Below are 22,668 nucleotides of genomic sequence, written 5' to 3'. Positions count from 1 at the left end.
GAAGCATATGCATATTCTTGGTATCATTTGAAAGGAAACACTTTGACATTTGTGGAAATGTGAAATTAATGTCGGAGAATATATCACATTAGATCTGGTAAAAGATAATACAAACAAACAAAAACATGCATTTTCATTTATTTGTTTATTTATTTTTATAATCTTTGAAATCCAAGCGAGGCCATAATATAATATTACAGTTTAGGCGTAATTTATATTTTGGCCACTAGATGGCAGCAGCGTGTGTGTAAAGTTTCAGATTGATCGAGTGAAGAATTTGCAATACTGGACCATATGTTGCTACATTTTATCTCTGGGAGCCTCAGGATGACCAATCAGAGCCAGATCACTGAATGTAAATACATTATTTACCTTCAGAGGTGAATGTATCAAACCAGTTGCCGTGACAAAAGTGTTCTGTTCCTCAAACAATAGCATAGTATTATTTCACTGTAAAAGCTACTGTAAATTGGACAGTGCATTTACAGTAACACGAATTTAAGCTTTCGGACCGTATAAGACATGTCAATGTCCTGGAAAGTTTGCTGTTACTTACAACTGTCGTGCTAATCACATTAGCGCACGTTAGCTCAACTGTCCTATTGGCGGGAACTGGAACATGCTGTCGTACACGTCGATCCAGAGCATCCCAAACATGCTCAATGGGTGACATGTCTGGTGAGTATGAAGGCCATGGAAGAACTGGGACATTTTCAGCTTCCAGGAATTGTGTACAGATCCTTGCGACATGGGGCCGTGCATTATCATGCTGAAACATGAAGTGATGGTGGTGGATGAATGGCACGATAATGAGTCTCAGGATCTCTTCACTGTATCTCTGAGCATTCAAATTGCAATCAATAAAATGCAATTGTGTTTGTTGTCCGTAGTTTATGCCTGCCCATACCATAACCCCACCGCCACCTTGGGGAACCCTGTTCACAACGTTGACATCAGCGAACCACTCGTCCGCACAACGCCATACACGCTGTCGGCCATGTAGACAGGATGAGATGTTATCTGCTCGGTACAGTTGAAACCGGGATTCATCCGTGAAGAACACACTTCTCCAGCATGCCAGTGGCCATCGAAGGTGATCATTTGCCCACTGAAGTCGGTTACGACGCCGAACTGCAGTCAGGTCAAGACCCTGGTGAGGACGATGAGCACGCAGATGAGCATCCCTGAGACGGTTTCTGACAGTTTGTGCAGAAATTCTTCAGTTGTGCCAACCCACCGTTTCATCAGCTGTCCGGGTGGCTGATCTCAGATGATCCCGCAGGAGAAGGAGTGGGCTGGCGTGGTTACACGTGGTCTGCTGTTGTGAGGCCGGTTAGACGTACTGCCAAGTTCTCTAAAACAACATTGGAGGCGGCTTATCATAGAGAAATTAACTTTCAAGCCTCTGGCAACAGATCTGGTGGACATTCCTGCAGTCAGCATGCAAACTGCACATTTTAGAGTGGCCTTTTATGGATCCCCAGCACAAGGTGCACCTGTGTAATGAGCATGCTGTTTAATCAGCTTCTTGATATGCCACACCTGTCAGGGTGGATGGATTATCTTGGCAAAGGAGAAATGCTCACTAACAGGGATGTAAACACATTTGTGCACCAAATTTGAAATAAATAAGCTTTTTGTACATATGGAACATTTGTGGGTTATTTTATTTCAGCTCATGAAACATGGGACCAACACTTTACATGTTGCGTTTTGATATTTTTGTTAAGTGTATAAACATTGAGGTGTGGAAGGTGTGGCTCAAACATGGACACTCGACCATCTCTCACTCTCCTCTCCGCAGGGGACCTGGAGATTGTGAGTAACGGAACACGTCGTCACACCCGAGACGTCGGCACAACGTTCCCCTCGCCAGGCTCAGCCAGGGGTGCCAGGGTGCTCCCCTCCTCACACTCTGGTAGCAAGAGGGGTAGAGCGGGGGAGAGGAGCCCTCCTAAAACGCAGAGGAAGAGGAAGATGAGCCAACCCTCTGCCAGGCCCTACTACCCTCAAGGTACGGAGAACTGACATTTTACATTTAAACTCTGGAGCGCTCCAAATCAGTAAAACAATACTAATCCAATATGATTTAAAGACAGAAACGAGCAATGTGCAGCGGGACTAGCCTCACTATTTGAAGCACCCTCCATTTGTCCTCAGAATTGCCTCAATTCATCAGGGTCATGGACTCCACAAGGTGTTGAAAGCGTTCCACAGGGATGCTGGCCCATGTTGACTCTACAAGGTGTTGAAAGCGTTCCACAGGGATGCTGGCCCCATGTCGACTCCAAGGCTTCCCACAGTTTTGTCCAGTTGGCTGGATGTCCTTTGGGTGGTGAACTATTCTTGATACACACAGGAAACTGTTGAGTGTGAAAAACCCAGCAGTGTTGCAGTTATTCACACACTCAAACCGGTGCTCCTGGCACCTACTACCATACCCCGTTCAAAGGCACTTAAATATTCTGTCTTGCCCATTCACCCTCTGAATGACACACATACAATCCATGTCTCATTTGTCTCAAGGCTTAAAAATCCTTCTTTAACCCGTCTCCTCCCCTTTCATCTACACTGATTGAAGTGGATTTAACAAGTGACATCAATAAGGGATCATATCTTTCACCTGGATTCACCTGGTCAGTGTATGTCATGGAAAGAGTAGGTGTTCCTAATGTTTTGTAGACTCAGTGTATATCTCCATGTATCGCTGTCTGATAAGAAGTGAGTACCATGCAGTTCTACCAACCTTATTGTTAGTGTCCGCCCTGAGATTGGAAGGTTATGAGTTCAATCCCTGGACGAGTCATACCACAGACCTGATGGGTCTCTGTTTGGCACTCAGCAGTAAGGAGATAGTTTAGGGCACTCGGCATTAAGGAGATAGTTTAGGGCACTCGGCAGTAAGGAGATAGTTTAGGGCACTCGGCAGTAAGGAGATAGTTTAGGGCACTCGGCAGTAAGGAGATAGTTTAGGGCACTCGGCATTAAGGAGATAGTTTAGGGCACTCGGCATAGCTTTCACCTGGTCAGTGTATGTCATGGCATTAAGGAGATAGTGTGTCTTCATGTCTTGTTTCCTACTTCCAGGTGTGTCTTCCTGTCTGTTTCCTACTTCCAGGTGTATCGTCATGTCTGTTTCCTACTTCCAGGTGTCTCTTCCTGTCTGTTTCCTACTTCCAGGTGTGTCTTCCTGTCTGTTTCCTACTTCCAGGTGTCTCTTCCTGTCTGTTTCCTACTTCCAGGTGTCTCTTCATGTCTGTTTCCTACTTCCAGGTGTCTCTTTATGTCTGTTTCCTACTTCCAGGTGTCTCTTCATGTCTGTTTCCTACTTCCAGGTGTGTCTTCATGTCTGTTTCCTACTTCCAGGTGTCTCTTCATGTCTGTTTCCTACTTCCAGGTGTCTCTTCATGTCTGTTTCCTACCTCCAGGTGTCTCTTCCTGTCTGTTTCCTACTTCCAGGTGTGTCTTCCTGTCTGTTTCCTACTTCCAGGTGTCTCTTCCTGTCTGTTTCCTACTTCCAGGTGTCTCTTCCTGTCTGTTTCCTACTTCCAGGTGTCTCTTCCTGTCTGTTTCCTACTTCCAGGTGTCTCTTCATGTCTGTTTCCTACTTCCAGGTGTCTCTTCATGTCTGTTTCCTACTTCCAGGTGTCTCTTCCTGTCTGTTTCCTACTTCCAGGTGTATCGTGGTACATCCCTGCTGAGGACCTGAGAGCTGAGGGCAGGAAGGAGAACAAGCCGGAGCAGCAGCCTCCCCAGGGCCCGGCCTGGTTTGAACCCTACAGCAGAACCACCCGGCCCTGGAGAGAACCGCTCAGACAGAGACAAATACAGGACAGGTCTGTCTGTCTGATCTATCTTAATCTACTATTTGTTTAAAAATTTATTGTTTTTTAAAAATCTTTCTTATTTTTTTTATTATTCTATTGTATAGTTTAAGAACTTTGAACTGTTTTTTTTGTGGTTATAAGAACTGTGCTGTGATTTGTCAGGGAGAGACTGACAGACAGACTACAGACCAATCAGCTGGAGGCTGACCGCGACAGACCCAGTGAGAGGCAGCACACCAAGCACAGCATCATCACCCCTCCTGGGCCTGAACCCACTGGCAACGCCCCCGCCGCCCTGGTCCGCATCTCTCTCCAGGTCTGGTTCACTACTCTTGTGTTTCGCTGTGTCTGTTGCCTACTCTGTGTCTGTTGCCTACTCTGTGTCTGTTGCCTACGCTGTGTCTGTTGCCTACTCTGTGTCTGTTGCCTACTCTGTGTCTGTTGCCTACTCTGTGTCTGTTGCCTACTCTGTGTCTGTTGCCTACTCTGTGTCTGTTGCCTACGCGGTGTCTGTTGCCTACGCGGTGTCTGTTGCCTACGCGGTGTCTGTTGCCTACGCGGTGTCTGTTGCCTACGCTGTGTCTGTTGCCTACGCTGTGTCTGTTGCCTACTCTGTGTCTGTTGCCTACTCTGTGTCTGTTGCCTACTCTGTGTCTGTTGCCTACTCTGTGTCTGTTGCCTACTCTGTGTCTGTTGCCTACGCGGTGTCTGTTGCCTACGCGGTGTCTGTTGCCTACTCTGTGTCTGTTGCCTACTCTGTGTCTGTTGCCTACTCTGTGTCTGTTGCCTACTCTGTGTCTGTTGCCTACGCGGTGTCTGTTGCCTACGCGGTGTCTGTTGCCTACGCGGTGTCTGTTGCCTACTCTGTGTCTGTTGCCTACTCTGTGTCTGTTGCCTACGCGGTGTCTGTTGCCTACTCTGTGTCTGTTGCCTACTCTGTGTCTGTTGCCTACTCTGTGTCTGTTGCCTACGCGGTGTCTGTTGCCTACGCGGTGTCTGTTGCCTACGCGGTGTCTGTTGCCTACGCGGTGTCTGTTGCCTACTCTGTGTCTGTTGCCTACTCTGTGCCTGCGCCGTGTTGCCTACGTTGTTGGTCAAAGGTCAAACAAACTGCTCCTCTTCAACACGATTAAGCCCATCTAAAACCTGTTCCACGTCTTCAACTCCTGTAGGAGGCTCTGGAGCTGCGTCGGCCAGAGTTTGTGTCTCGGTCTCGGGAGAGGGTGAAGCGTCTGGTGCTGCAGGTAGAGGAGAGGAAGCTGCAGGTCGTCTTCAGCAGAGAGAGAAACGAGCTCTTCAACCAACCCAGAAGACCAGGGAGACTGTCCCAACCCGCAGGTACCAACCCTCCTCCTAGTCTCCCAACCTGCAGATACCAACCCTCCCCCTAGTCTCCCAACCTGCAGATACCAACCCTCCTCCTAGTCTCCCAACCCGCAGGTACCAACCCTCCTCCTAGTCTCCCAACCTGCAGGTACCAACCCTCCCCCTAGTCTCCCAACCTGCAGATACCAACCCTCCCCCTAGTCTCCCAACCTGCAGGTACCAACCCTCCCCTTAGTCTCCCAACCTGCAGGTACGAACCCTCCCCCTAGTCTCCCAACCTGCAGGTACCAACCCTCCCCCTAGTCTCCCAACCTGCAGATACCAACCCTCCCCTTAGTCTCCCAACCTGCAGGTACCAACCCTCCCCCTAGTCTCCCAACCCGCAGGTACCAACCCTCCCCTTAGTCTCCCAACCTGCAGGTACGAACCCTCCCCCTAGTCTCCCAACCTGCAGGTACCAACTCTCCCCCTAGTCTCCCAACCTGCAGGTACCAACCCTCCCCCTAGTCTCCCAACCTGCAGGTACCAACCCTCCCCTTAGTCTCCCAACCTGCAGATACCAACCCTCCCCCTAGTCTCCCAACCCTGCAGGTACCAACCCTCCCCTAGTCTCCCAACCTGCAGGTACCAACCCTCCCCCTAGTCTCCCAACCTGCAGGTACCAACCCTCCCCCTAGTCTCCCAACCCTGCAGGTACCAACCCTCCCCTTAGTCTCCCAACCTGCAGGTACCAACCCTCCCCTTAGTCTCCCAACCTGCAGGTACCAACCCTCCCCTTAGTCTCCCAACCTGCAGGTACCAACCCTCCCCCTAGTCTCCCAACCTGCAGGTACCAACCCTCCCCCTAGTCTCCCAACCTGCAGGTACCAACCCTCCCCCCAGTCCCCCACCCCTCTTCAACAACTTAACACAATAGGTTTGTTAAACATGGCTGATTGTACCGTCTTCTCTCCCAAGGCACAGCAGTGTTTCAAAGAGCCGTTCCCAAGAAGGAGATGGTGCAACGATCTAGACAGTAAGCCTGGATCGATGTGCTTTTCATTTTGAATGAGGATGTCTCTCATGTGAATCATTAACAAGTGGAAATAAATGCAGGTTATTTTCCATAAACCTATTACACTGATGTTGTTTACCCTCTCGTAACCCCTCCCCTCTTCTGTTTCTCTCTCGTAACCCCTCCCCTCTTCTGTTTCCCTCCCGTAACCCCTCCCCTCTTCTGTTTCCCTCTCGTAACCCCTCCCCTCTTCTGTTTCTCTCTCGTAACCCCTCCCCTCTACGGTTTCCCTCTCGTAACCCCTCCCCTCTTCTGTTTCTCTCTCGTAACCCCTCCCCTCTACGGTTTCCCTCTCGTAACCCCTCCCCTCTTCTGTTTCTCTCTCGTAACCCCTCCCCTCTTCTGTTTCCCTCTCGTAACCCCTCCCCTCTTCTGTTTCTCTCTCGTAACCCCTCCCCTCTTCTGTTTCTCTCTCGTAACCTCTCCCCTCTTCTGTTTCTCTCTCGTAACCTCTCCCCTCTTCTGTTTCCCTCTCGTAACCCCTCCCCTCTTCTGTTTCCCTCTCGTAACCCCAACCCTCTTCTGTTTCCCTCTCGTAACTCCTCCCCTCTTCTGTTTCCCTCTCGTAACCCCTCCCCCCTCCACTGTTTCCCTCACGTAACCCCTCCCCCCTCTACTGTTTCCCTCTCGTAACCCCTCCCCTCTTCTGTTTCTCTCTCGTAACCCCTCCCCTCTTCTGTTTCCCTCTCGTAACCCCTCCCCTCTTCTGTTTCCCTCTCGTAACCCCTCCCCTCTTCTGTTTCCCTCTCGTAACCCCTCCCCTCTTCTGTTTCCCTCTCGTAACCCCAACCCTCTTCTGTTTCCTCTCGTAACACCTCCCCTCTTCTGTTTCCCTCTCATAACCCCTCCCCCCTCCACTGTTTCCCTCTCGTAACCCCTCCCCCCTCTACTGTTTCCCTCTCGTAAACCCCTCCCCTCGGGTCTCTCGTACCCCTCCCCTCTTCTGTTTCTCTCTCGTAACCCCTCCCCTCTTCTGTTTCTCTCTCGTAACCCCTCCCCTCTTCTGTTTCCCTCTCGTAACCCCTCCCCTCTTCTGTTTCCCTCTCGTAACCCCTCCCCTCTTCTGTTTCCCTCCCGTAACCCCTCCCCTCTTCTGTTTCCCTCCCGTAACCCCTCCCCTCTTCTGTTTCCCTCTCGTAACCCCTCCCCTCTTCTGTTTCCCTCTCGTAACCCCTCCCCTCTTCTGTTTCCCTCCCGTAACCCCTCCCCTCTTCTGTTTCCCTCCCGTAACCCCTCCCCTCTTCTGTTTCCCTCCCGTAACCCCTCCCCTCTTCTGTTTCTCTCTAGTAACCCCTCCCCTCTTCTGTTTCCCTCTCGTAACCCCTCCCCTCTTCTGTTTCCCTCTCGTAACCCCTCCCCTCTTCTGTTTCCCTCTCGTAACCCCTCCCCTCTTCTGTTTCCCTCTCGTAACCCCTCCCCTCTTCTGTTTCCCTCTCGTAACCCCTCCCCTCTTCTGTCGTAACCCCTCCCCTCTTCTGTTTCCCTCCCGTAACCCCTCCCCTCTTCTGTTTCCCTCCCGTAACCCCTCCCCTCTTCTGTTTCCCTCCCGTAACCCCTCCCCTCTTCTGTTTCCCTCCCGTAACCCCTCCCCTCTTCTGTTTCCCTCCCGTAACCCCTCCCCTCTTCTGTTTCCCTCTCGCAACCCCTCCCCTCTTCTGTTTCCCTCTCGTAACCCCTCCCCTCTTCTGTTTCCCTCCCGTAACCCCACCCCTCTTCTGTTTCCCTCTCGTAACCCCTCCCCTCTTCTGTTTCCCTCCCGTAACCCCTCCCCTCTTCTGTTTCCCTCCCGTAACCCCTCCCCTCTTCTGTTTCCCTCCCGTAACCCCTCCCCTCTTCTGTTTCCCTCTCGCAACCCCTCCCCTCTTCTGTTTCCCTCTCGTAACCCCTCCCCTCTTCTGTTTCCCTCCCGTAACCCCTCCCCTCTTCTGTTTCCCTCTCGTAACCCCTCCCCTCTTCTGTTTCCCTCTCGTAACCCCAACCCTCTGCTGTTCTCCTCTCGTAACCCCCTCCTTGTGCTATCAGACAGTCAGGTCAGGAACAGGAAGCAGGCTTTAACAACAGGGGGGCCAGGAGGAGGAGGTAGGTTACACAACATTGATAACCCTAACCCCCCCCCCCCCCCCCCCCCCTGCTGTCAGACAGGGCAGGAACAGGAAGCAGACATGAATAACACTGAGACCAGACAGGAGGGACACAACTGACACTTAAACCAACTATCCAAAACCTAAAACTGACCCTTTACCTAAACCTAATTGAGATATGTTCTGGGGCGTCATGCGTGTCCTTATAGCCTCTACTAGACAGAGGAGGAGGTAAGTCACAGGTCAGACAGCATGCATGGATAACCCTGGTTCAAAAAGCCGCTTCACCAGCAATGTGTCTTGTGTCCGTCTTATCCTGCCATGTGTTAACCAGGAGCATATCTGTAAAGGTTTCCGAATGGTCTCCCCGACTGCCACCAGGCTTCTGTCACCAGGCTTCTGTCACCAGGCTTCTGTCACCAGGCTTCTGTCACCAGGCTTCTGCCACCAGGCTTCTGTCACCAGGCTTCTGTCACCAGGCTTCTGTCACCAGGCTTCTGCCACCAGGCTTCTGTCATCAGGCTTCTGTCATCAGGCTTCTGCCACCAGGCTTCTGCCACCAGGCTTCTGTCACCAGGCTTCTGCCACCAGGCTTCTGTCACCAGGCTTCTGCCACCAGGCTTCTGTCACCAGGCTTCTGCCACCAGGCTTCTGCCACCAGGCTTCTGCCACCAGGCTTCTGCCACCAGGCTTCTGCCACCAGGCTTCTGTCACCAGGCTTCTGCCACCAGGCTTCTGTCACCAGGCTTCTGCCATCAGGCTTCTGCCACCAGGCTTCTGTCATCAGGCTTCTGCCACCAGGCTTCTGTCATCAGGCTTCTGCCACCAGGCTTCTGCCACCAGGCTTCTGCCACCAGGCTTCTGTCACCAGGCTTCTGCCACCAGGCTTCTGTCATCAGGCTTCTGTCATCAGGCTTCTGCCACCAGGCTTCTGCCACCAGGCTTCTGTCATCAGGCTTCTGTCATCAGGCTTCTGCCACCAGGCTTCTGCCACCAGGCTTCTGCCACCAGGCTTCTGCCACCAGGCTTCTGTCACCAGGCTTCTGTCACCAGGCCTCTGCATTATTCACATGGGCCTCCCTGCAGTGCATACTGCATGTATCCATCCCCTTTACCAAAGAGCTGCCTCTTGTCCGGTTCACCGAAGACACGCCCCTCCAAACATTATTGGAATGATCCCGTCCTATCAGGCCACATCAACAGGAGTCCTGGGGTGTCTCTGTCTTATTGAGAACAGGTCCCCCCCCACACAATACAATTTACAGGAGCCTATGTGTATAGACGTCCTCAGGACAATGTTGACTGTCGACACGCCAAACATTTTTACTGTTGTTAGTACTCGTTACTGTAGCCTATGCTATTTAGTAAACTGTAGTATCAATCCACAATGGACTAGAATATTCCGTGCCCCCAGAGAACGTCAATAACCTGCAGAACGAACTGGAGACAATGGCACGCGTTGATTGGCCAAGCCCTCGTCACACTCCAATGTATTTATTAATCGAAATCCAGCCGTTTCTCCCCACCACCGCCAGCTAATTCCTGCTGTGAAAATAGCCAAAGTATTTCTGACACACCAACTGGACCTACAGGGCATTCTGAAAGTATTCAGACTTTTTCCACACTTTGTTACGTTACAGCCTTATTCTACAATGGATTAAATAAATAAAATATCCTCAGCAATCTACACACAATACCCCATAATGACATCACAATACCCCATAATGACATCACAATACCCCATAATGACATCACAATACCCCATAATGACATCACAATACCCCATAATGACATCACAATACCCCATAATGATATCACAATACCCCATAATGACATCACAATACCCCATAATGACATCACAATACCCCATAATGACATCACAATACCCCATAATGACATCACAATACCCCATAAAGACATCACAATACCCCATAATGACATCACAATACCCCATAAAGACATCACAATACCCCATAAAGACATCACAATACCCCATAAAGACATCACAATACCCCATAATGACATCACAATACCCCATAATGACATCACAATACCCCATAATGACATCACAATACCCCATAATGACATCACAATACCCCATAATGACATCACAATACCCCATAAAGACATCACAATACCCCATAAAGACATCACAATACCCCATAATGACATCACAATACCCCATAATGACATCACAATACCCCATAATGACATCACAATACCCCATAAAGACATCACAATACCCCATAAAGACATCACAATACCCCATAAAGACATCACAATACCCCATAATGACATCACAATACCCCATAATGACATCACAATACCCCATAATGACATCACAATACCCCATAATGACATCACAATACCCCATAATGACATCACAATACCCCATAATGACATCACAATACCCCATAATGACATCACAATACCCCATAATGACATCACAATACCCCATAATGACATCACAATACCCCATAAAGACATCACAATACCCCATAAAGACATCACAATACCCCATAATGACATCACAATACCCCATAAAGACATCACAATACCCCATAATGACATCACAATACCCCATAATGACATCACAATACCCCATAATGACATCACAATACCCCATAATGACATCACAATACCCCATAATGACATCACAATACCCCATAAAGACATCACAATACCCCATAATGACATCACAATACCCCATAAAGACATCACAATACCCCATAATGACATCACAATACCCCATAATGACATCACAATACCCCATAATGACAAAGCGAAAACAGGTTTTTAAAAAACACGTACCTTATTTACATAAGTATTCAGACCCTTTGATATGAGATTTGAAATTGAGCTCAGGTGCATCCTGTTTCCATTGATCATCCTTGAGATGTTTCTACAACTTGTTTGGAGTCCACCTGTGGTAAATTCAATTGATTGGACATGATTTGGAAAGGCACACACCTGTCTATATGAGGTCCCACAGTTGACAGTACATGTCAGAGCAAAAGCCAAGCCACGAGGTTGAAGGAATTGTCCGTAGAGCTCCGAGACAGGATTGTGTCGAGGCACAGATCTGGGGAAGGGTACCAAAACATTTTTGCAGCATTGAAGGTCCCCAAGAACACAGTGGCCTCCATCATTCTTAAATGGAAGAAGTTTGGAACCACCAAGACTCTTCCAAGAGCTGGCCATACCGCCCAGCCATACTGAGAAATCGGGGGAGAAAGGCCTTGGTCAGGGAGGTGACCAAGAACCCAATGGTCACTATGACAGAGCTCTAGAGTTCCTCTGTGGAGATGAGAACCTTCCAGAAGGACAGCCATCTCTGAAGCACTCCACCAATCAAGCCAGACGGAAGCCACTCTTTAGTAAAAGGTACATGACAGCCCACTTGGAGTTTGCAAAAGGCACCTAAAGGACTCTCAGACCATGAGAAACAAGATTCTCTGTTCTGATGAAACATGGCACCGTCCCTACGGTGAAGCATGGTGGCAGCATCATGCTGTGGGGATGTTTTTCAGAGGGAGAGACTAGGAGACTAGTCAGGATCGAGGGAAAGATGAATGGAACAAAGTACAGAGAAAACCTTCTCCAGAGCGCTCAGGACCTCAGACTGGGGCAAAGGTTCACCTTCCAACAGGACAACGACCCCTAGCACACAGCCAAGACAACACTGCCGTGCAGCAACGTCCCCCCCCATCCAAGCTGACAGAGCTTGAGAGGATCTGCAGAGAAGAATAGAAGAAACTCCCCAAATATAGGTGTGCCAAGCTTGTAGCATCATACTCAAGAAGACTCGAGGCTGTAATCGCTGCCAAAGGTGTTCTAACAAAGTACTGAGTGAAGGGTCTGAATACTTATGTAAATGTGATTTTTCAGCTGTTTTTTTTTATCCATTTGCAAAAATTTATATAACCTGTTTTTGCTTTGTCATTATGGGGTATTGTGATGTCATTATGGGGTATTGTGATGTCATTATGGGGTGTTGTGATGTCATTATGGGGTGTTGTGATGTCATTATGGGGTGTTGTGATGTCATTATGGGGTATTGTGATGTCATTATGGGGTGTTGTGATGTCATTATGGGGTGTTGTGATGTCATTATGGGGTGTTGTGTGGAGATCCATTTTAGAATAAATCTGTAACGTGACAAAACGTAGAAAAAGTCAAGTGGTCTAAATACTTTCAGAATTAACTGTATAGTGCTACTGCTAGCGCTAATAAACTGTATAGTGCTACTGCTAGCGCTAATGAACTGTATAGTGCTACTGCTAGCGCTAATGAACTGTATAGTGTTACTGCTAGCGCTAATGAACTGTATAGTGCTACTGCTAGCGCTAATGAACTGTATAGTGCTACTGCTAGCGCTAATGAACTGTATAGTGCTACTGCTAGCGCTAATGAACTGTATAGTGCTACTGCTAGCGCTAATGAACTGTATAGTGCTACTGCTAGCGCTAATGAACTGTATAGTGCTACTGCTTGCGCTAATGAACTGTATAGACTAAGACTCGACGCTAAGCCTTAGCCTTAGCCCTGCCTCAGCCTTGCCTTAGGTTTGTTAAAATAGAGCCCAAGGAGTGCTGCTGGAAAAATCAAGAGTTGCTGCTGGTCAGAATACATTATATCTGGAAAGGTAATGTTTATCTATCTCACCGTATCTCCCCTCTCCTCCCCCTCTCTCATCTCTCCCCTGTCATCTCCCCCCTCCTCCTCTCTCCCCATCAGGATGTATGAGCAGCTGCCAGAGGTGCAGAGGAGGAGAGAGGAGGAAAAGAGGAGAGAGGAGTACCGCTCTTACAGACTCAACGCTCAGCTCTACAACAAGGTAGTAGTTCAAACCCACAACTCTACCGCATGGGTCCTGGTCAACAGTAGTGTACTATATAGGGTCCTGGTCAACAGTAGTGCACTACCCTATGGGTCCTGGTCAACAGTAGTGTTCTATATAGGGTCCTGGTCAACAGTAGTGTTCTATATAGGGTCCTGGTCAACAGTAGTGTTCTATATAGGGTCCTGGTCAACAGTAGTGTTCTATATAGGGTCCTGGTCAACAGTAGTGTTCTATATAGGGTCCTGGTCAACAGTAGTGCACTACCCTATGGGTCCTGGTCAACAGTAGTGTTCTATATAGGGTCCTGGTCAACAGTAGTGTTCTATATAGGGTCCTGGTCAACAGTAGTGTTCTATATAGGGTCCTAGTCAACAGTAGTGTTCTATATAGGGTCCTGGTCAACAGTAGTGTTCTATATAGGGTCCTGGTCAACAGTAGTGTTCTATATAGGGTCCTGGTCAACAGTAGTGTTCTATATAGGGTCCTGGTCAACAGTAGTGTTCTATATAGGGTCCTGGACTACAGTAGTGTTCTATATAGGGTCCTGGTCAACAGTAGTGTTCTATATAGGGTCCTGGACTACAGTAGTGTTCTATATAGGGTCCTGGTCAACAGTAGTGTTCTATATAGGGTCCTGGACTACAGTAGTGTTCTATATAGGGTCCTGTTCAACAGTAGTGTTCTATATAGGGTCCTAGTCAACAGTAGTGTTCTATATAGGGTCCTGGACTACAGTAGTGTTCTATATAGGGTCCTGGTCAACAGTAGTGTTCTATATAGGGTCCTGGACTACAGTAGTGTTCTATATAGGGTCCTGGTCAACAGTAGTGTTCTATATAGGGTCCTGGTCAACAGTAGTGTTCTATATAGGGTCCTGTTCAACAGTAGTGTTATATATAGGGTCCTGGTCAACAGTAGTGTTCTATATAGGGTCCTGGTCAACAGTAGTGTTCTATATAGGGTCCTGGTCAACAGTAGTGTTCTATATAGGGTCCTGGTCAACAGTAGTGCACTACCCTATGGGTCCTGGTCAACAGTAGTGTTCTATATAGGGTCCTGGACTACAGTAGTGTTCTATATAGGGTCCTGGTCAACAGTAGTGTTCTATATAGGGTCCTGGTCTACAGTAGTGTTCTATATAGGGTCCTGGTCAACAGTAGTGTTCTATATAGGGTCCTGGTCAACAGTAGTGTTCTATATAGGGTCCTGGTCAACAGTAGTGTTCTATATAGGGTCCTGGTCTACAGTAGTGTTCTATATAGGGTCCTGTTCAACAGTAGTGTTATATATAGGGTCCTGGTCAACAGTAGTGTTCTATATAGGGTCCTGGTCAACAGTAGTGTTCTATATAGGGTCCTGGACTACAGTAGTGTTCTATATAGGGTCCTGGTCAACAGTAGTGTTCTATATAGGGTCCTGTTCAACAGTAGTGTTATATATAGGGTCCTGGTCAACAGTAGTGTTCTATATAGGGTCCTGGTCTACAGTAGTGTTCTATATAGGGTCCTGGTCTACAGTAGTGTACCATATAGGGTCCTGGTCAACAGTAGTGTTCTATATAGGGTCCTGGTCAACAGTAGTGTTCTATATAGGGAGGGTCCTGTTCAACAGTAGTGTTCTATATAGGGTCCTGGTCAACAGTAGTGTTCTATATAGGGTCCTGGACTACAGTAGTGTTCTATATAGGGTCCTGGTCAACAGTAGTGTTCTATATAGGGTCCTGGTCAACAGTAGTGTTCTATATAGGGTCCTGGACTACAGTAGTGTTCTATATAGGGTCCTGGTCTACAGTAGTGTTATATATAGGGTCCTGGTCAACAGTAGTGTTCTATATAGGGTCCTGGTCAACAGTAGTGTTCTATATAGGGTCCTGGTCTACAGTAGTGTTCTATATAGGGTCCTGGTCAACAGTAGTGTTCTATATAGGGTCCTGGTCAACAGTAGTGTTATATATAGGGTCCTGTTCAACAGTAGTGTTCTATATAGGGTCCTGGTCTACAGTAGTGTTCTATATAGGGTCCTGTTCAACAGTAGTGTTCTATATAGGGTCCTAGTCAACAGTAGTGTTCTATATAGGGTCCTGGACTACAGTAGTGTTCTATATAGGGTCCTGGTCAACAGTAGTGTTCTATATAGGGTCCTGGACTACAGTAGTGTTCTATATAGGGTCCTGGTCAACAGTAGTGTTCTATATAGGGTCCTGGTCAACAGTAGTGTTCTATATAGGGTCCTGTTCAACAGTAGTGTTATATATAGGGTCCTGGTCAACAGTAGTGTTCTATATAGGGTCCTGGTCAACAGTAGTGTTCTATATAGGGTCCTGGTCAACAGTAGTGTTCTATATAGGGTCCTGGTCAACAGTAGTGTTCTATATAGGGTCCTGGTCAACAGTAGTGCACTACCCTATGGGTCCTGGTCAACAGTAGTGTTCTATATAGGGTCCTGGACTACAGTAGTGTTCTATATAGGGTCCTGGTCAACAGTAGTGTTCTATATAGGGTCCTGGTCTACAGTAGTGTTCTATATAGGGTCCTGGTCAACAGTAGTGTTCTATATAGGGTCCTGGTCAACAGTAGTGTTCTATATAGGGTCCTGGACTACAGTAGTGTTCTATATAGGGTCCTGGTCAACAGTAGTGTTCTATATAGGGTCCTGGTCTACAGTAGTGTTCTATATAGGGTCCTGGTCTACAGTAGTGTTCTATATAGGGTCCTGGTCTACAGTAGTGTTCTATATAGGGTCCTGTTCAACAGTAGTGTTCTATATAGGGTCCTGGACTACAGTAGTGTTCTATATAGGGTCCTGGTCAACAGTAGTGTTCTATATAGGGTCCTGGTCTACAGTAGTGTTCTATATAGGGTCCTGGTCTACAGTAGTGTACCATATAGGGTCCTGGTCAACAGTAGTGTTCTATATAGGGTCCTGGTCAACAGTAGTGTTCTATATAGGGAGGGTCCTGTTCAACAGTAGTGTTCTATATAGGGTCCTGGTCAACAGTAGTGTTCTATATAGGGTCCTGGACTACAGTAGTGTTCTATATAGGGTCCTGGTCAACAGTAGTGTTCTATATAGGGTCCTGGTCAACAGTAGTGTTCTATATAGGGTCCTGGACTACAGTAGTGTTCTATATAGGGTCCTGGTCTACAGTAGTGTTATATATAGGGTCCTGGTCAACAGTAGTGTTCTATATAGGGTCCTGGTCAACAGTAGTGCACTACCCTATGGGTCCTGGTCAACAGTAGTGTTCTATATAGGGTCCTGGACTACAGTAGTGTTCTATATAGGGTCCTGGTCAACAGTAGTGTTCTATATAGGGTCCTGGTCTACAGTAGTGTTCTATATAGGGTCCTGGTCAACAGTAGTGTTCTATATAGGGTCCTGGTCAACAGTAGTGTTCTATATAGGGTCCTGGACTACAGTAGTGTTCTATATAGGGTCCTGGTCAACAGTAGTGTTCTATATAGGGTCCTGGTCTACAGTAGTGTTCTATATAGGGTCCTGGTCTACAGTAGTGTTCTATATAGGGTCCTGGTCTACAGTAGTGTTCTATATAGGGTCCTGTTCAACAGTAGTGTTCTATATAGGGTCCTGGACTACAGTAGTGTTCTATATAGGGTCCTGGTCAACAGTAGTGTTCTATATAGGGTCCTGGTCTACAGTAGTGTTCTATATAGGGTCCTGGTCTACAGTAGTGTACCATATAGGGTCCTGGTCAACAGTAGTGTTCTATATAGGGTCCTGGTCAACAGTAGTGTTCTATATAGGGAGGGTCCTGTTCAACAGTAGTGTTCTATATAGGGTCCTGGTCAACAGTAGTGTTCTATATAGGGTCCTGGACTACAGTAGTGTTCTATATAGGGTCCTGGTCAACAGTAGTGTTCTATATAGGGTCCTGGTCAACAGTAGTGTTCTATATAGGGTCCTGGACTACAGTAGTGTTCTATATAGGGTCCTGGTCTACAGTAGTGTTATATATAGGGTCCTGGTCAACAGTAGTGTTCTATATAGGGTCCTGGTCAACAGTAGTGTTCTATATAGGGTCCTGGTCTACAGTAGTGTTCTATATAGGGTCCTGGTCAACAGTAGTGTTCTATATAGGGTCCTGGTCAACAGTAGTGTTATATATAGGGTCCTGTTCAACAGTAGTGTTCTATATAGGGTCCTGGTCTACAGTAGTGTTCTATATAGGGTCCTGGTCAACAGTAGTGTTATATATAGGGTCCTGGTCTACAGTAGTGTTCTATATAGGGTCCTGGACTACAGTAGTGTTCTATATAGGGTCCTGGTCAACAGTAGTGTTCTATATAGGGTCCTGGACTACAGTAGTGTTCTATATAGGGTCCTGGTCTACAGTAGTGTTCTATATAGGGTCCTGGTCTACAGTAGTGTTCTATATAGGGTCCTGGTCTACAGTAGTGTTCTATATAGGGTCCTGGTCAACAGTAGTGTTCTATATAGGGTCCTGGTCAACAGTAGTGTTCTATATAGGGTCCTGGTCTACAGTAGTGTTCTATATAGGGTCCTGGTCTACAGTAGTGTTCTATATAGGGTCCTGGTCAACAATAGTGTTCTATATAGGGTCCTGGTCTACAGTAGTGTTCTATATAGGGTCCTGGTCTACAGTAGTGTTCTATATAGGGTCCTGGTCTACAGTAGTGTTCTATATAGGGTCCTGGTCAACAGTAGTGTTCTATATAGGGTCCTGGTCAACAGTAGTGTTCTATATAGGGTCCTGGTCTACAGTAGTGTTCTATATAGGGTCCTGGTCAACAGTAGTGTTCTATATAGGGTCCTGGTCAACAGTAGTGTTCTATATAGGGTCCTGGTCAACAGTAGTGTTCTATATAGGGTCCTGGTCTACAGTAGTGTTCTATATAGGGTCCTGGTCTACAGTAGTGTTCTATATAGGGTCCTGGTCAACAGTAGTGTTCTATATAGGGTCCTGGTCAACAGTAGTGTTCTATATAGGGTCCTGGTCTACAGTAGTGTTCTATATAGGGTCCTGGTCAACAGTAGTGTTCTATATAGGGTCCTGGTCAACAGTAGTGTTCTATATAGGGTCCTGGTCAACAGTAGTGTTCTATATAGGGTCCTGGACTACAGTAGTGTTCTATATAGGGTCCTGGTCAACAGTAGTGTTCTATATAGGGTCCTGGTCAACAGTAGTGTTCTATATAGGGTCCTGGTCAACAGTAGTGTTCTATATAGGGTCCTGGTCAACAGTAGTGTTCTATATAGGGTCCTGGTCAACAGTAGTGTTCTATATAGGGTCCTGGTCTACAGTAGTGTTCTATATAGGGTCCTGTTCAACAGTAGTGTTCTATATAGGGTCCTGGTCAACAGTAGTGTTCTATATAGGGTCCTAGTCAACAGTAGTGTTCTATATAGGGTCCTGGACTACAGTAGTGTTCTATATAGGGTCCTGGTCAACAGTAGTGTTCTATATAGGGTCCTGGACTACAGTAGTGTTCTATATAGGGTCCTGGTCAACAGTAGTGTTCTATATAGGGTCCTGGTCAACAGTAGTGTTCTATATAGGGTCCTGTTCAACAGTAGTGTTATATATAGGGTCCTGGTCAACAGTAGTGTTCTATATAGGGTCCTGGTCAACAGTAGTGTTCTATATAGGGTCCTGGTCAACAGTAGTGTTCTATATAGGGTCCTGGTCAACAGTAGTGCACTACCCTATGGGTCCTGGTCAACAGTAGTGTTCTATATAGGGTCCTGGACTACAGTAGTGTTCTATATAGGGTCCTGGTCAACAGTAGTGTTCTATATAGGGTCCTAGTCAACAGTAGTGTTCTATATAGGGTCCTGGTCAACAGTAGTGTTCTATATAGGGTCCTGGTCAACAGTAGTGTTCTATATAGGGTCCTGGTCAACAGTAGTGTTCTATATAGGGTCCTGGTCAACAGTAGTGTTCTATATAGGGTCCTGGACTACAGTAGTGTTCTATATAGGGTCCTGGTCAACAGTAGTGTTCTATATAGGGTCCTGGACTACAGTAGTGTTCTATATAGGGTCCTGGTCAACAGTAGTGTTCTATATAGGGTCCTGGACTACAGTAGTGTTCTATATAGGGTCCTGGTCAACAGTAGTGTTCTATATAGGGTCCTGGTCTACAGTAGTGTTCTATATAGGGTCCTGGTCTACAGTAGTGTACTATATAGGGTCCTGTTCAACAGTAGTGTTCTATATAGGGTCCTAGTCAACAGTAGTGTTCTATATAGGGTCCTGGACTACAGTAGTGTTCTATATAGGGTCCTGGTCAACAGTAGTGTTCTATATAGGGTCCTGGACTACAGTAGTGTTCTATATAGGGTCCTGGTCAACAGTAGTGTTCTATATAGGGTCCTGGTCAACAGTAGTGTTCTATATAGGGTCCTGTTCAACAGTAGTGTTATATATAGGGTCCTGGTCAACAGTAGTGTTCTATATAGGGTCCTGGTCAACAGTAGTGTTCTATATAGGGTCCTGGTCAACAGTAGTGTTCTATATAGGGTCCTGGTCAACAGTAGTGTTCTATATAGGGTCCTGGTCAACAGTAGTGCACTACCCTATGGGTCCTGGTCAACAGTAGTGTTCTATATAGGGTCCTGGACTACAGTAGTGTTCTATATAGGGTCCTGGTCAACAGTAGTGTTCTATATAGGGTCCTGGTCTACAGTAGTGTTCTATATAGGGTCCTGGTCAACAGTAGTGTTCTATATAGGGTCCTGGTCAACAGTAGTGTTCTATATAGGGTCCTGGTCAACAGTAGTGTTCTATATAGGGTCCTGGTCTACAGTAGTGTTCTATATAGGGTCCTGGTCTACAGTAGTGTTCTATATAGGGTCCTGGTCTACAGTAGTGTTCTATATAGGGTCCTGTTCAACAGTAGTGTTCTATATAGGGTCCTGGACTACAGTAGTGTTCTATATAGGGTCCTGGTCAACAGTAGTGTTCTATATAGGGTCCTGTTCAACAGTAGTGTTATATATAGGGTCCTGGTCAACAGTAGTGTTCTATATAGGGTCCTGGTCTACAGTAGTGTTCTATATAGGGTCCTGGTCTACAGTAGTGTACCATATAGGGTCCTGGTCAACAGTAGTGTTCTATATAGGGTCCTGGTCAACAGTAGTGTTCTATATAGGGAGGGTCCTGTTCAACAGTAGTGTTCTATATAGGGTCCTGGTCTACAGTAGTGTTCTATATAGGGTCCTGGACTACAGTAGTGTTCTATATAGGGTCCTGGTCAACAGTAGTGTTCTATATAGGGTCCTGTTCAACAGTAGTGTTATATATAGGGTCCTGGTCAACAGTAGTGTTCTATATAGGGTCCTGGTCTACAGTAGTGTTCTATATAGGGTCCTGGTCTACAGTAGTGTACCATATAGGGTCCTGGTCAACAGTAGTGTTCTATATAGGGTCCTGGTCAACAGTAGTGTTCTATATAGGGAGGGTCCTGTTCAACAGTAGTGTTCTATATAGGGTCCTGGTCAACAGTAGTGTTCTATATAGGGTCCTGGACTACAGTAGTGTTCTATATAGGGTCCTGGTCAACAGTAGTGTTCTATATAGGGTCCTGGTCTACAGTAGTGTTCTATATAGGGTCCTGGTCAACAGTAGTGTTCTATATAGGGTCCTGGTCAACAGTAGTGTTCTATATAGGGTCCTGGTCAACAGTAGTGTTCTATATAGGGTCCTGGTCTACAGTAGTGTTCTATATAGGGTCCTGGTCTACAGTAGTGTTCTATATAGGGTCCTGGTCTACAGTAGTGTTCTATATAGGGTCCTGTTCAACAGTAGTGTTCTATATAGGGTCCTGGACTACAGTAGTGTTCTATATAGGGTCCTGGTCAACAGTAGTGTTCTATATAGGGTCCTGTTCAACAGTAGTGTTATATATAGGGTCCTGGTCAACAGTAGTGTTCTATATAGGGTCCTGGTCTACAGTAGTGTTCTATATAGGGTCCTGGTCTACAGTAGTGTACCATATAGGGTCCTGGTCAACAGTAGTGTTCTATATAGGGTCCTGGTCAACAGTAGTGTTCTATATAGGGAGGGTCCTGTTCAACAGTAGTGTTCTATATAGGGTCCTGGTCAACAGTAGTGTTCTATATAGGGTCCTGGACTACAGTAGTGTTCTATATAGGGTCCTGGTCAACAGTAGTGTTCTATATAGGGTCCTGGTCAACAGTAGTGTTCTATATAGGGTCCTGGACTACAGTAGTGTTCTATATAGGGTCCTGGTCTACAGTAGTGTTATATATAGGGTCCTGGTCAACAGTAGTGTTCTATATAGGGTCCTGGTCAACAGTAGTGTTCTATATAGGGTCCTGGTCTACAGTAGTGTTCTATATAGGGTCCTGGTCAACAGTAGTGTTCTATATAGGGTCCTGGTCTACAGTAGTGTTCTATATAGGGTCCTGGTCTACAGTAGTGTACTATATAGGGTCCTGTTCAACAGTAGTGTTCTATATAGGGTCCTAGTCAACAGTAGTGTTCTATATAGGGTCCTGGACTACAGTAGTGTTCTATATAGGGTCCTGGTCAACAGTAGTGTTCTATATAGGGTCCTGGACTACAGTAGTGTTCTATATAGGGTCCTGGTCAACAGTAGTGTTCTATATAGGGTCCTGGTCAACAGTAGTGTTCTATATAGGGTCCTGTTCAACAGTAGTGTTATATATAGGGTCCTGGTCAACAGTAGTGTTCTATATAGGGTCCTGGTCAACAGTAGTGTTCTATATAGGGTCCTGGTCAACAGTAGTGTTCTATATAGGGTCCTGGTCAACAGTAGTGTTCTATATAGGGTCCTGGTCAACAGTAGTGCACTACCCTATGGGTCCTGGTCAACAGTAGTGTTCTATATAGGGTCCTGGACTACAGTAGTGTTCTATATAGGGTCCTGGTCAACAGTAGTGTTCTATATAGGGTCCTGGTCTACAGTAGTGTTCTATATAGGGTCCTGGTCAACAGTAGTGTTCTATATAGGGTCCTGGTCAACAGTAGTGTTCTATATAGGGTCCTGGTCAACAGTAGTGTTCTATATAGGGTCCTGGTCTACAGTAGTGTTCTATATAGGGTCCTGGTCTACAGTAGTGTTCTATATAGGGTCCTGGTCTACAGTAGTGTTCTATATAGGGTCCTGTTCAACAGTAGTGTTCTATATAGGGTCCTGGACTACAGTAGTGTTCTATATAGGGTCCTGGTCAACAGTAGTGTTCTATATAGGGTCCTGGTCTACAGTAGTGTTCTATATAGGGTCCTGGTCTACAGTAGTGTACCATATAGGGTCCTGGTCAACAGTAGTGTTCTATATAGGGTCCTGGTCAACAGTAGTGTTCTATATAGGGAGGGTCCTGTTCAACAGTAGTGTTCTATATAGGGTCCTGGTCAACAGTAGTGTTCTATATAGGGTCCTGGACTACAGTAGTGTTCTATATAGGGTCCTGGTCAACAGTAGTGTTCTATATAGGGTCCTGGTCAACAGTAGTGTTCTATATAGGGTCCTGGACTACAGTAGTGTTCTATATAGGGTCCTGGTCTACAGTA

At 46.7% G+C, this 22,668-nt stretch overlaps 1 protein-coding gene across 1 annotated transcript in view; it reads left to right on the top strand.

The window, feature by feature from the left end:
* The window catches only part of LOC139383663 (ALMS1 centrosome and basal body associated protein), a 78,953-nt gene that overhangs the window by 45,259 nt on the left and 11,026 nt on the right, over positions 1-22,668 (top strand). Inside the window, 7 exon segments of the mRNA XM_071128198.1 lie at positions 1,805-2,014; positions 3,677-3,836; positions 3,990-4,143; positions 5,000-5,165; positions 6,111-6,168; positions 8,230-8,287; positions 13,024-13,125. Of these exon segments, the coding sequence (XP_070984299.1) occupies positions 1,805-2,014; positions 3,677-3,836; positions 3,990-4,143; positions 5,000-5,165; positions 6,111-6,168; positions 8,230-8,287; positions 13,024-13,125 (908 nt within the window).

The sequence above is a fragment of the Oncorhynchus clarkii genome, chromosome 25 (genome assembly GCF_045791955.1).
Source record: "Oncorhynchus clarkii lewisi isolate Uvic-CL-2024 chromosome 25, UVic_Ocla_1.0, whole genome shotgun sequence".
NCBI lineage: Eukaryota > Metazoa > Chordata > Actinopteri > Salmoniformes > Salmonidae > Oncorhynchus > Oncorhynchus clarkii.
This window is presented reverse-complemented; position numbering and strand designations above follow the sequence as displayed.